The sequence below is a fragment of the Mustela lutreola genome, chromosome 2, assembly GCF_030435805.1.
Source record: "Mustela lutreola isolate mMusLut2 chromosome 2, mMusLut2.pri, whole genome shotgun sequence".
Classification (NCBI taxonomy): domain Eukaryota; kingdom Metazoa; phylum Chordata; class Mammalia; order Carnivora; family Mustelidae; genus Mustela; species Mustela lutreola.
Genome location: NC_081291.1, coordinates 158,938,248 through 158,952,958, shown reverse-complemented (window position 1 = coordinate 158,952,958; position 14,711 = coordinate 158,938,248). Strand labels below are relative to the sequence as shown.

At 38.3% G+C, this 14,711-nt stretch overlaps 1 protein-coding gene across 2 annotated transcripts in view; it reads left to right on the top strand.

The window, feature by feature from the left end:
* CFAP91 (cilia and flagella associated protein 91) overlaps positions 1 to 14,711 on the top strand; it is a 99,237-nt gene that overhangs the window by 46,561 nt on the left and 37,965 nt on the right. For both annotated transcript variants that reach the window (XM_059163965.1, XM_059163964.1), the window contains exons 7-10: positions 6,545 to 6,722; positions 10,472 to 10,629; positions 12,981 to 13,163; positions 14,235 to 14,377. In XM_059163965.1, coding sequence (XP_059019948.1) covers positions 6,545 to 6,722; positions 10,472 to 10,629; positions 12,981 to 13,163; positions 14,235 to 14,377 — 662 coding nt within the window. The remainder of the gene's footprint in view (positions 1 to 6,544; positions 6,723 to 10,471; positions 10,630 to 12,980; positions 13,164 to 14,234; positions 14,378 to 14,711) is intronic.

Below are 14,711 nucleotides of genomic sequence, written 5' to 3'. Positions count from 1 at the left end.
ACTGAGTTGTGTTTACCTTCAGTCTAGTCATCTGCAAAAGCTCTTTGCCTGTTGTAGGCAGGGTTTGGTCCCCGTGTTTTAATTTTGCCAGTCTGGGATTGCCTTGAGCTTGAGTTGAGTCAGACCAGGGGTTTGCCAGAGCTTCAGTAGCACTGAACAGCAAGGTATTCTTCCTGTATTGTCCCTTGAGATAGTTTTGTTGGTGAGTGGGACCAGCAGTTAGTTCAGAAATCTGTCCCCAGCCCACTACTATGTGTGGTTAGACTGGTATGTGTGGTTATCTTCCCCTCTCCTTGAGACAGGAATTGCTTGGAGTGGTGGTGGCCCCTTTTTGGGCTGTTTGCATAATGCCAGCCTTGGATGGACTTTTGCCAAGGATGGTTCCACAGGAGACATGGGATCAGAGTTAGTAGTGTCAGCAAGGTCTGTCAGTATGTACGGAGGTGACCTGCAGCTGCCTGGGACAACTCTGCTGAGGCCAGCTTGGTTGGAGAGAGCAGATCTTCAGAAGACTGTGGGGCAGGGTATGCTATTAGAAAGGTTGGTGGAGATTATTCCTGCTGTGCTGATTCTGGCAGTTGTCCATATATCTACACTGGAGGGTGGAGGTGGGAAATGGCCCCTGCCAACTTCTTTGTTCCTCGAGGAGTCTCCCAAAGATCCCTGCCCCTCCAGCACAAACTCTGAGATAGTAAATAAAACCCCCTCTTGTATATCCCAGATGCTTATCAAATTTCTGCTTCTAAGTCGAATCTCAGTGGGGCTATTTGTTGTGCTGTCTCTTTAAGGGTAGGGGCTCAGTTTTCTCTCATCCTCCACTCTCCTGGAGCTGAGCCCACTGATTTTTTTTTTTTTTTTTTAAGTTCCAGGTGCTAAGCCATACTGATTTTAAGAGTTGGCGAAGCTGGACCCCTCTGCCTTTCAAAGCCAAATGTTACAGGGATTCCTCTTTCTGGTGCCTGTCCCCGGTGCCTGGGGTACCTGGCATGGGTTCTATCCTCTTTGTACTCACTGCATTCTTCCCTTTGGTGGACAGTCCTGCGGGTCTGTTTGGCTCCCACTGTGTCTTTGCCTTTCTTACCCTCCTTAGTGTGGCCTCTTTTCAACATATAAGTATGAAGTCTTTTCTTCCAGTCTTTGTTTTTTTTTTTTTTTTTTTTTTTTTTTCTGGTTATTTACACTGATGGGGATGTATCTAGTTGCATCTGTTGGATGAGACAAGCCTAGGATATTCCTGTTCTGCCATCTCCCCACAAGTCCTTCCTCTACATTTTTAATATAGTAATGATTAGGATGTGTTCCTGGCATTTAGCACATGGGATTGGGCTTGGGAGGTAGGCTGGCATGGATACTAAATATCCTATCCTGCATTCAGCAGTCCCATATAAGAAATAATTGTTTGCTCAGTATGGCAGTGATATCACTGATTGAGTGATGCTGACTTTTTGATTGAGAAATGCTGACTCAGTGCAGTAAGAGGGAAAAATTCAGGTATGAGGATTAGAAATAAAAAGCAAAACTATACTTGTAGACAGTTTACTTATTTAGAAAATCAAATGAAAGTACAAATTATCAGAACAAAGAACCTGAGTTGAAGGTAGGTGATTGTGGAATTGACATACAAAGATCAATAGCTTTCCTATATGTGAACTATGTCTATAAATATATAAGATTATATTTGAAAATATAATCTTAAAGCAACAAATAACAACGTAAGAAAGTCACGTAGCAAAAACATGTGTATAGCATTATGGAGAAAACTATAAAGTGTTCCTTAAGCATGTGAACAAAGATTTGATAAAAAGAAGAGCATACCATGTTTATAAATGGGAAGACTCCTGCTTGAATAAATAAATATTGTTTCTCCCCTAAATATTTTATACCTTCAATCAATGCTAATCCAAATCCCTATTTCCAGTATAACTGTATATATATATAAGTCAGTATCTTTGCTCTTCTCTTCCCAGAAACCATACAAAAGCAATAAGCACAACAGAACTCCCACAAGGTACACTTTCAGTGAAACTACAAAAAAAAAAAAAAAAAAAAGAAAATCTGTGAACGACTACTAAGTATTTGTTAGGACTACAAAAAGCAACTGAAATTAGGCAGAAACAATGTGGAAGGAAGTAAGGAAGCATGGGCTGTGGGGGAGCACCTGGGGAATCTCAGAAGGCTTGAGGAAAATTCTGGGAGGCAGGTTTGGCAATATCCAGAAAAATTTAAAGTGATTATATTTTATGATCTAGCTGCTAGACTTTAGGTCTTTCTAAGGATCCTAGAGAAATTTTCATATGGACATAATGAGAGCAGTATAAGGATGTTTTTTGCAGCATTACTATGTGTATTCAAAAATTGAAGCAATCTAAAACATCAATTTTTAGAAGATAGCTTAAATTCTGGTTGAGTCCTACAGTTGAAGAATGAAATTAGATCTCTTTCTATCAGTGTGACTAGTGTCCCCAAGACAAAATTGAGTAAAAAAGCAAGTTGCTGAGTGATACTTAAATATAGTAAAATATCATGTATGTAAAAATTAAATAAAAGACTAGTGTTATATTTTTACTTACATAGAGTTCATTTTTTTCCAGCTTTATTGAGATATAATTGACATATCATATAAGTTTAAGGCATACCATGTGATGATTTTATATATATATTTTTTACAAAATGATTGCCACAATTACTTAACACACCCATCACCTCACATAATACTTTTTTTTGGGGGGGGGTATGTGTGGTGAGAACTTTTGAGGTCTACTCTCTTGTCAGCTTTCAAGTATACAGTATAGTATTTTTAACTATAGTCATTATGCTGTATGTGAGATATCCAGAACTTATTCATCATATAATGGTAAGTTTGTACCCTTTGACCACTTTCACCCATTTCTCCCACTTCCTTGCCCCTGGCAATCATCAGTCTACTCCCTGTTTCTATGAATTCAGTTTTTTTTAGATTCCAGATGTAAGCGAGATCATACAATTTTTGTTTTTTTCTGTCTGACTGATTTTACTTAGCATAATGCCCTCAAGTTTAATTCATGTTTTCACAAGTGGCAGGATTTCCTTTCTGTATGGCTGAATTTTATATATTTTATATTACATATAAAATTTATCACATTAATTATAGTCAGTATTAATTATATTAAATATTACATATATGATAAATTTTGTTATATCACATAGTAATTATATTTAATATAATGTTAATTATATTTAATGTTATATAGGAATTATATACATTTATATCATTTTTTTACATAGTCATGTGTTGATGAACACTTAAGTTGTTTCCATGTCTTAGCTACTGTAAATAATGCTACAATGAGCACGGCTGGGTACAGATATCTCTTTGAGATAGTAATTTCATTTCCTTCAGATATATACCCAGAAGTGGAATTGCTGAATCATATGGTACCTCTATTTTTAATTTTTTGAGTAAGCTCCATACTGTCTTTGATAGTGACTATAGCAATTATATTCTTGCCAACAGTATACTAGGGTTCCCTTTTCTCTATATCCTTGCCAGCATTTGTTATCTCTTGTCTTTTTAAAAACAACTATCCTAACAGCTTTGAAGCAATACCTTCTTATGTTTTTCTTTTGTAGTTCTCTGATAATTTGTGATATTGGGCGCCTTCCATGTACCTGCTGGTCATTTGTATATCTTCTTTGGAAGAATGTCTATTCAGGTCCTTTGTCCATTTTAAAATCACATTATTTTGGTTTTTTTATTTGTAGTAGTTCCTAATATATTTAGGATATTAACCCCTTATCAGATGTATGGTTTGAAAATATTTTCTTCCACTCTATAAGTTGCCATTTCATTTTGTTACTTATTTCTTTTGCTGTGCAGAAGCTTTTTAGTTTGAAGCAGTCTCATTTTTGTTTATTTTTGCTTTTGTCATTGTGCTTTTCATGCCATATACAAAAAACCATTGCCAAGACGAATATCAAGAAGCTTTCTCCCTATGCTTTCTTCTAGGAGTTTTACATTTAAGTATTTAATCCATTTCAAGTCAAGTCAAGTCAAGTGACTGATGTAAGTTAGGCATTCAGTTTCACTCTTTTACATGTAAATATCCAATTTTTCCAGCCCCACTTACTGAGGAAAGTATCTTTCCCCCATTGAGTATTTGTGGCTCCCTTGTCAAATATTAGTTGACTATATTTGGGTTTATTTCTGGGCTCTTGATCCTGTTTCATTGGTCTATGTGATTGTTTTTATGCCACTACTGTATTATTTTGATGACTGTAGCTTTGTAATATAGCTTGAAACCAGGAAGTGTAATGCCTTCAGCTTTGTTCTTTCTCAAAATTGCTTTTGCTCTTTGGGAGTTTTTTATGTTTCCATATTAATTTCAAGGTTGTTTTTTCTATTTTTTAAAAAAGATTTTATTTATTTATTTGACACAGAGATGGAGATCACAAGTAGGCAGAGAGGCCGGCAGAGGGGTGGGGGGAAGCAGGCTCCCCACTGAGCAGAGAGCCTGATGTGGGGCTCAATCCCCAGACCCCGAGATCATGACCTGAGCCGAAGGCAGAGGCTTAACCCACTGAGCCACCCGGGCGCCCCTGTTTTTTCTATTTCTGTAAAAAATGTCTTTGAATCTTACTAGGAATTGTACTGAATCTGTGTATGGCTTTGGGTAGTATGTATATTTTAACAAATTAATTCTTCCAATCCATGAACATGCGATATTTTTCCCTTTACTTTTGTCATCTTCAATTTCTTTCATCAGTATTTCATAGTTTTTAGTGCATAGATCTTTTACCTCCTTAGTTAAATTTATTCCTATTATTATTACTACTACTACTACTACTACTACTACTATTATTTTAAGATTTTATTTATTTGAGAGAGAGAGCATGCACGAGTGGGGTGGGGAGGGTCAGAAGAAGCAGGAGAAGCAGCCTCCCCACTGAGTTAGGAGCCTGAGGAGGGGTTCAATTCCAGAACCCTGGGATCATGACCTGAGCTGAAGGCAGAAGCTTAATTGACTGAGCCACCCAGGTGCCCCCCATTTTATTATTTTTTATTCTATTATAAATGGGATTGTGTTCTTTATTTTTTAGGTAGTTCATTGTTAAAATATAAAAATACAACTGATTTTTGTATGTTGATTTTGTATCCTGCAACTTTACTGAATTCATTTGTTAGTTCTAGCCGTTTTTTTTTTTTTTAATTTTTTATTTTTTATAAACATATATTTTTATCCCCAGGGGTACAGGTCTGTGAATCACCAGGTTTACACACTTCACAGCACTCACCAAATCACATACCCTCCCCAATGTCCATAATCCCACCCGCTTCTCCCAAACCCCCTCCCCCCAGCAATCCTCAGTTTGTTTTGTGAGATTAAGAGTCACTTATGGTTTGTCTCCCTCCCAATCCCATCTTGTTTCATTGATTCTTCTCCTACCCACTTAAGCCCCCATGTTGCATCACCACTTCCTCATATCAGGGAGATCATATGATAGTTGTCTTTCTCTGCTTGACTTATTTCGCTAAGCATGATACGCTCTAGTTCCATCCATGTTGTTGCAAATGGCAAGATTTCATTTCTTTTGATGGCTGCATAGTATTCCATTGTGTATATATACCACATCTTCTTGATCCATTCATCTGTTGATGGACATCTAGGTTCTTTCCATAGTTTGGCTATTGTAGACATTGCTGCTATAAACATTCGGGTGCATGTGCCCCTTTGGATCACTACATTTGTATCTTTAGGGTAAATACCCAATAGTGCAATTGCTGGGTCATAGGGCAGTTCTATTTTCAACATTTTGAGGAACCTCCAGCTGGTGCAGCCACTCTAGCCGTTTTTTATAGTCTTTATAGTTTTCTATATTATAAGGTCATGTTATCTGCAAAAGAGACCATTCACCTCTCCCTTTTCAGTTTGGTTGACTTTTGTTTCTTCTTTGCGTGATTGCTCTGGGTAGGACTTCTAGTACTGTACTGAATAGGAGTGATAAGAATAGGCTCTTGTTTTGTCCCTGATCTTAAAGGAAAAGCTTTCAACTTCACTGTTGAGTATGCTGTTAGCTATGGGCTTTTCTATAGAGTCCATTTCTGTTTCATTTCTCTAATAGAGAGGGAGTATAGAGTAGTAGATAAGACCACAAAGGTTAGATTGCCATGTTCAAATCCTGATTTCTATCACTTACCAGCTGTGACCTTCTTTAAGTAACTGATATTTCCTTGCATTTAAAAATGTTGATTTGTCTGATATAGGGCATTCCAAGGTATGATTATTTAGTAGGCAGATAATATTCTTCAAATACTGTCTAGTTTTATTTTTTTTTTTAACTGTCTAGCATTTTATGTGCAACTAAAATGTCTTCTGGCCGAATAAGTAACAAGAGGCAGTACAGGGCACAGATAAGCTATGAGGCACACCAGGAAGATGTTTCCTAATATCATTTTGTCATCACCCCTGAAGTTCAAGAGAACAGGAACTGAAAGGGAATAAATGAAATACTGAAATGTACATGAGTTTGTCCATATGCTTCTAAGGTTCTTTGCTTCATCATCCAGGTCGAGGGCTCCCGGCAGGACAAGCTGAGGTTGAGATGATAGAACGTGCCCGGGAGAAGCGTGCTTGGGAAGCCACTCTTCCAAGTCTGAGTGACTCCTTCCAGTTTGAGAAGAGGAGGAGGATGATGAATATGATGGAGAGGAAGGAGTGGGCCTTCAGAGAGCAGGAGATTGAAAAGTAAGTTCTAGATTACCCAAATATCTGCACCTGAACTGTTGGCATAATGAAAATACTTTTTATCTGTAAAGCATTTTCCCAAATGTATTGGTTTAACAGCAACCTGCCACCTATAGAGATAGAAAGTTGGGTTTCTGGTTCTTTTGGGAATAATAGCTCTATAATTTTCTTCCGAACAATATAAAAATGTATACGGCCCTTTTCATATGTAAAGTTTTAAGTATGGAACCCAAATTTGAACAATTCCTCAAAACATCTGTGATTCTTCTCTTCCCTTTTCCCTTTTCTCTCTCTCTCTCTTTTTATTTTTATGATTTTATTTATTTATTTGTCAGAGACAGAGGGAGAGAGAGCGAGTGACGCAGGCAGACAGAGAGGCAGGCAGAGGCAGAGGGAGAAGCAGGCTCCCTGCCAAGCAAGGATCCCGATGCGGGACTCGATCCCAGGACTCTGGGATCATGACCTGAGCCGAAGGCAGCTGCTTAACCCACTGAGCCACCCAGGCGTCCCTTCCCTTTTCTCTTTAAAGAAATCTAGACTATCACAGAATCCCACTGAAATGCCTTTTGTTTTTTTAAAGATTTAAAAAATTTATTTGAAAGAGTGAGCACAAGCAGGGGGAGCAGCAGAGGGAGCTGCAGGGGGAAAGGGAGAAGTAGGCTTTCCACTGAGCAGGGAGGCCGATGTGGGGCTCGATTCCAGGACCCTGGGATCATGACCTGAGCTGAAGGTGACTGAACTACTCAGGTGCCCCTAAAATGTTTTTCTTTTTAAAATTTTTAAAACTGTAGTTCATTAACATACGGTGTATTAACATACAGTGTAATACTGGCTTCAGGAGTAGAATTCAGTGCTTCATCACTTACATATAACACCCAGTGCTCATCACAAGTGCCCTCCTTAATCCCCATCACCTATTTTGCCCATCCCCCACCCACTTTCCTGCACCAACCCTCAGTTTGTTCTCCATTCGTAAAAGTCTCTTTCCTTTTTCTTCCCCTTTCCATATGTTCATCAATTTTGTTTCTTAAATTATACATATGAGTGAAATCCTATGGTATTTGCCTTTCGCTTTCTCTTACTTTGCTCAACATAATATACTCTAGCTCCATCCACTTTGTTACAAATGGCAACATTTCATTATTTTTTCACACCTGAGTAATTTCCTATTGTGTGTGTGTGTGTGTCTGTGTGTGTGTTTGCCACATCTTTATCATTCATCATCAGTCTTTTGAATTGACCCTTTCTGTTCATTCCCAGTGCCACCCTCTGGGGATATCTTCATATCCAGCAGCCTCCTAGCTAATCCTCTTATTCTCCCTTCTACTGGATTCACAGTCAGGATGCCTCGGGTTCTAGTCACAGCCCATGGGGCATTTTCGATTTAAAAGACAAATTGTGGAGTTCCTTAATTAAGAGATGAGCTCACAGTGCACAAATAACAATATGCTGTGGTACTTCTGGTTTTCAGTTATTTATCTAATGTATTTGCAGTAGCAATGTATTTGTCTTTGGAATGTGTGGAAAGGATGAAAACCCCCAAATTACAACTCCCTAGCAATAAGGAAAGGAAAGGAAGGGAACTTGATAAGGTTATCGTTTGTCCTAGGCTGAGCTGAGGCACTTCACTGCTCATAGCAATGCCACCACAGCCCCTGACGGTGCGCTTACACAAAAGAAAGTTAAGAACCAGAGCCTCAGTGTGGTTCTGAATTCAAAATATGTTTATCTTTTTATAACACCTTCTATTAACCCTGAATCCAGACTGTGTGATGTTTTGGTAAAAACTTGCAATTAAAAAATGCAAAGGTGTTAGGTATTGGGTGTCCAATCCTGTCTGTAGAAAATTAAATTTATTGCTGCAATTTGGAGAGGTATAGTCTTATCAGAAGGGCATTAAAAACATTTAAAATGTTTCTGGGTATTTCTGTTTGGGGTAAGTGGAGACTTGGGAAAGTTATTGTGAGAAGCTAGCCTCTGAGCTGGGTGTTGAAGGGTGAGTAAGAAGCCATCAGTTAGATAATATTAGTGATGATGATGATGATGATGATGATGATGGTATTTACAGAGCATGTTACAGTTATAGAGTGCTTACTATGTGTTGGAGCCATGTTCCAAGCCAGTAGTTCTCAAATTGTGGTCTGCAAACCAGCAGCATCAGCATTACCTGGGAATTTGTTAGAAATCCAGATTTTCGGGCACCATGAGGATTCCAGATTATCTGATGCATGCTCAAGTTTGGGAACTACTCTTCTACCGTGTTGTATGTATTAACTCATTTAATGCACATGACAATCTTATGGGATAGAAATTATGTCCATTTTATGACTAAAGGAATTGAGGTTCAGTGATGAATTTTAGAATGAACCTAGGATTTCTAACTTCACACAGAAAGGTGACTCTTGGTCTGTGGCTTATTTTTAAAAACAGCTGTTTCTCCATATTTTTCGCTTTTCACTACTTCCCCACTCCCCCTTGTATGTTCGCTTTGAGACGCTCCCCCAGTATGACATGTTAGCTCTGTCTCTAGTCCTTTGAGTTGAACTTTCCTCTACTGAGGCCTCACTTTTCCCTTGTGTATGTGCCAAATCTCAATCCTTGTTTATTCTCAAGACTAGAGTTCATGGCTCCTGTAAGGAAGACTTCCCCAGCTTCCTGGATCCACTGGGAATAGCATTAGACATAGACGCTCTGTCATTTCTTCTCCCATATTCTTCATTCTTCTGGTCTGGTATTTATCTTCTTGTGCTATAAAATACTAGTTGATATGCCCGCTCCAATAGAACAGTGCTTCTTGAGAGAAGGTGTTTTATTTTGTTCATCATTGTTTGTTTCCTGCTTGGCATATGGTGAGCACTTCATAAATATTTGACAAATGAGTGGCTGAATAATTTACTCTATGAATTTTTAAGTAAGAGTAAAATGTTCAAATGTCTATTTTAGGAAGGAAAATATTGACAGCTGTCTGGAGCAAGATTAGAAGGAGGGACTAGATTAGCAACTAGAGTCAAAGTTAGGGGAGGGATGATAAAAACATGAGCAAAGTGATGGATGTAAGAAGTGTTTTAGAAGAGGAATTATTAGGGGAGGGAGGATGTAAGAAAGGGTAGGTTTCTGGTGGAACAAAATGAGTGGGGTTTGTTTGAGGTTGTCAGGGGCTAGCTGAAAATTCCTAGCAGACAGGAATTCTGGTTCAGAAATACCTGGTCCGGAGGTAGAGATTTTGAAGTCATGTGTACATGGTTGTATACACATGAGCAAGGTAGCTAGCTCTGGGAGAACAAGATATAGGTAAGGGGAAGGGAAACAAAGATTGATTGGTTGTCTATATGTGCCAGACACTGGCATTTTCACATTTATTCCTTAAAATAGCATGCCGCTTCGTTTTCTCTTCACTCATATTACTTAACCCCCCGGCCAATACCTATGGACCTGGAACTGTGTACAAAGGTCTTATTGTTCTTTTAGGTCCATCTGCCTAGAGAGCCCTTTTATTTGACTGGCATACTCTTCTTCTCCTTTCAGAACTACGCCCATACATATTCCTTTTATAGAGAGACTCACTATTGAGTTGCCTCCCCCAAATGGCCAATCCGTTTGTCATACTTTTGCCAGAGCAGCCTTTTTAAGTACTTGAATGTGATACCAGCCTCAAGAGAGAATCCTGTTTATGGCAGGGGTTTCCCTTCTCTTTAGTAGAACACTCTGAGATACCAAATAGGTCCTTATGTCTGGTGATTTACTTAAAGGCTTCAGGAGATTCGCCTGGAGATTCTAAAAGAGCTGCTGAGAAAACGTGATGAGAATCAAAACGAAGTGAACATGAAGCACCTGAATGCCCGGTGGTCTCAACTGCAGGAAGCAAAGGAGGCAAAATTGGCACGGATTCAGCACACACACATCTCAGGTAATGGTATCATATGAACAGTGAAGGGAATGGGAGGGTTCGCTTTGCTTTGAATCTTTGAGCAAACCTGATTTAGATACAATTCTTTTGAGACCTAATGTTATTATATAAGTAAAGGAGATGAATTATTTCTCAAAAGTTGAAGAGTGGAAGAAAATTCCTTACTGAGAAAACCAAGTATTGATGTTCTAACAGGCAGTCCAGCTATTAACATTATGTGTGTGTGGGGGGGGGGGGAGGGGTAAGTGTAAGGGGTTGGCCTTCCCATATTCATGGATTGAAGTCCTGGATAGGGAGCCCTATTTCTCAGTCTTTTTTTTTATTACTGCTCTTAAATGAGACATTTAATCATCATTTTTCCTGCTCACCCCCTGCCATGAAATTTTAATACCGTGGATATACTGTATATCTGTTTGTGTACTATATCTGTACATATAAAAAGAGCAGTCTGTGGATGATTAAGAATGACTATATCAAAATTTTTAATTAAAATTTTAAAAGGGGCATCTGCATGGCTCAATTGGTTAAGTGTCCAACTCGATTTCAGCTCAGGTCATGATCTCAGGGTCAGGAGATGAAGCCCCATGTTGGGCTCCTCACTGGGCACAGCGCCTACTAAAGCTTCTCTCTCACCCTCTCCCTCTGTCCCTCACCACCCCTCATCTCTGTCTCTCTCCCTCTCAAAAAATAAATAAATAAATAAAAATAAGGATTAAAAATTTTAACTCATTAGTATTTAAGTTTATATTAAATAAGTAATAACTTTATAGTTTTATTTGCTTAGGAACTTTTAATGTAATTTACTTTTAAAATTGTAATATTTCAATTACATGTGCAAATTAGCAATTTCTATGCCTAATAGAATAATCATAATATTTAAAAAACCAAATTTGTTATTCATCTACAAAAGTAGAACAATTATAAAAATTCCTTAAAATTATTCTCAGTGAACTTAACTTTTAAAGTTTTCTTGATGTGAGAAAATAACTTTTAACTAGGTGCTAGGTATGCATTTAGATATTGTCAACTGTTTCTTTTCAGTACTTCACAATAATAAACAAGGGTTGACTAGCTTGTCTATTGTATTCTATTCTATTCTAAAGTCCTCCTGTCCCTCTCTTCTGCCCTCTGGGATCGGTCACCTTCCAAAAAACTTCCTGCACACATAACTTTGTTTTAGGCTCTGCCTTTGGGGGAACCAAGGCTAAGACATTACTCATATGTCACTTCTTCAGTGAGGCCTTCAAGGACACCCCCAACCCCCATAAATTAGGTACCTGTTATCTGCTCTCACTTATATGCCCCTGAACTTATTTTTTGTGTGAGAAGATAACTTTTAACTAGCTGTTAAGTATGCAGTTAGATATTGTCAACACTTTTTCTCTTCAGTACTTGATCTAACTAATGATGAGCTGACTAACTTTTGTAGATAAATAACAAACTGAAGGTTGCTGGAGGGGAGGGGTAGAGGGATGGGGTAACTGGGTGATGGGCATTAAGGAGGGCACTTGAGATGATGAGCACCATATGTTAGATGCAACTGATGAATCACTGACCTCTACTCTGAAACTAATAAAAAAAGATAAATAGCAAAATATAAACTTTTTGTTTAATTCCCAAACCCCACGTCACACACAAAAGTGTGGAGAATCAAACATAAATGCCCACAAGGTAGCAGTAGTACATGCAGCCGCCTCTTAAAGTAAGACTTTGCCGTCCCACAGTATGGGTTTGCACCCATGGTGAGTGCACAGTGTGGAGCCCTAGGGGGTGGATCTGTGGTAGGCGGAGAGGTAGCACAACTCCTCAGCTGAGTAAACTCCCAGTGTGCACAGCTGAGGCTTTTCCATCTGACTGCCAAACAGTTCTGAAAGCTCCAAGCTGGGATATATTGTGTTTTATTCTGTTGTTAGCCAAGGTAGAAGGAGATTATTAAAGAACCTGTTGTCTTCCTTCCCTTGCAGTTATTTTCCCAGGAGAAAATAATTCTCCAGAACTTCACTGACCATGTCTTTCTTGGTTAGTTTGAGTTTCTTTCATTAGCTTGACAAAACTCTTTCTGAGTTTTTGTAAGTAAGTTTTTGTAAGCTCTTACCTCAGAGCTTGGAATGCACTTATAAAAGACTTTTGATGAGTACCAACTGAGGACACCAACTGACTCAGCTTCTGTCACTCCCACTTGTCTCCTGATGACCTGGGCTTTGCGGATGACAGACCTGGCTACAGTGAGCGGTCATCATGAAATTCAGTCAGTTCAGTAGCTTCCCTGTGAATAAAAGTAGAACTGGCTTATTAGGCATTTGTTCAGAACAGCACTGTGAAGATAGTCACAGAGGTATGTTTTATTGTAGCAATCAGAAAACTTGTGGGAAAAAGAAAGAATATAGAAGGAAAGTTGGAGAGAAGAAATATCATCAGGGATTATTGTGATTATGCATCACAGGTCTATGGACCTCTGTCTCGTCTTGGTCATTTCCCCGACAACAATTCAGAGGACTTTGTAGTAAAAAATCACTATCTCAACACCTATGAAGGTAAGCAATTTACATAATTACAAGTCCAGTATAAGAGGAGTATTAAAGTACTAAAAGAGAAGTATTAGGTTAAAGGCTAAACAAAAAATAAAAATATTTTCAAGAAATAGCAATGAACACATTTAATGTTATTAATAGGAGTACATACAAACCAATAAAAATTCCTAAGATCCAAATAAATAAATGGGTTTATTGTGTAACAATATATCTTTGTTTACCTACTAAACATTTAAGCATGTTCAATGTCACAAAAATGAAACTGAAAAAGCTTTTATACTAGGTTTTCAGAGTAAACAAGGAATATATCATGAAATCAGCCCTTTAAAAAGAAGTATTAGTAAACTGGTGGGCAAGGAAATGTGTAACTAGGGGATAAGTTCATGGAGAGGACTATACCTCTTGCCAAGTCCCGGTGAGGCTCATTTAGATTATTTAAATTTAATTGGCAAGTTGAAGCATATACATGGCCAAGATCATGAATTGATGGTCACACTGTTGAACCCGTAGCTCTGGCTGATCATCTCCAGAGCAGAATACAATAAACTGGTGTATAGCGACCAAAAATTGGTGGTCCCATATATCATATGGTCACTAATTTTTTGTGGTTATTGTCGTAGAACTTAATACTTTTTTGTAGGGAAATATTTAATTAGAATGCATTTCTCAGGGTCCCTGGGTAGCTCAGTCTGTTAAGTGTCTGATCCCAGGGTCCTGGGTTCAAGTCCCGCATTGGGCTCCCTGCTCAGTGGGGGGTCTGCTTCTCTGTCTGCCCTACCCTCTTTATGTGCTCTTTCTCTCTCTCTCTCTCTCTCTCTCTCAGATAAATAAAATCTTTTTTTTTTTTAAAAGAATGCATTTTTCATTTTGTGGTCTAAATCACCAAGAACACGAGAACATTAATTATGTAGAAATTTGCTTTACATTTTAGGGGCCACTTCAATTATGTGAGCTCTATCTTATCAGTAATTCTAAATTAAACCACTTAGCAAACAGCTACTAAAATTAACAATATGCTTTCAAAATGTGAAATTTAATCACTGAATACTAAAAATATGTACTTCCTTCCTGTAGGATTAGTTGAACTTGAGTCACGTCTCCCAGATTTTGTGACACAACCCCGAATCAGACCGCCAAAGCCAAAAGTCACTACCACGAAAGCTGGTTTTCTCAAGAGGGCAGCAAGGATGGACCATGAGTTGGTAGAGGTTCATAAGGTATAAGACTTATTCGTAGACAGGCACTATTAGTGGGACTTTTGTCGTGAAATACTTCATCTCCAAAACTGCAGTGTCCAGTAGTTCTCAGCACATAACTCTACATCTTTTTTCTCCAGATTTTATCTTCTGGAAGTTGCCCACACTGTGTTGAACCAATGTTTTTTCCTTGTTTCAAACTGTAGGAAAATTGTTGGAGGCTGTTCTCGCCATTTGCAGAAGTCATGCTACTTCCTTTTTTTTGTTGTTGTTGTTGTTAACATGTTACTTCCTAAAAGTGGTTCTGACTTTGGATCTACATAATAAAATCTGCCACTACAATGAGGTGTAGCAA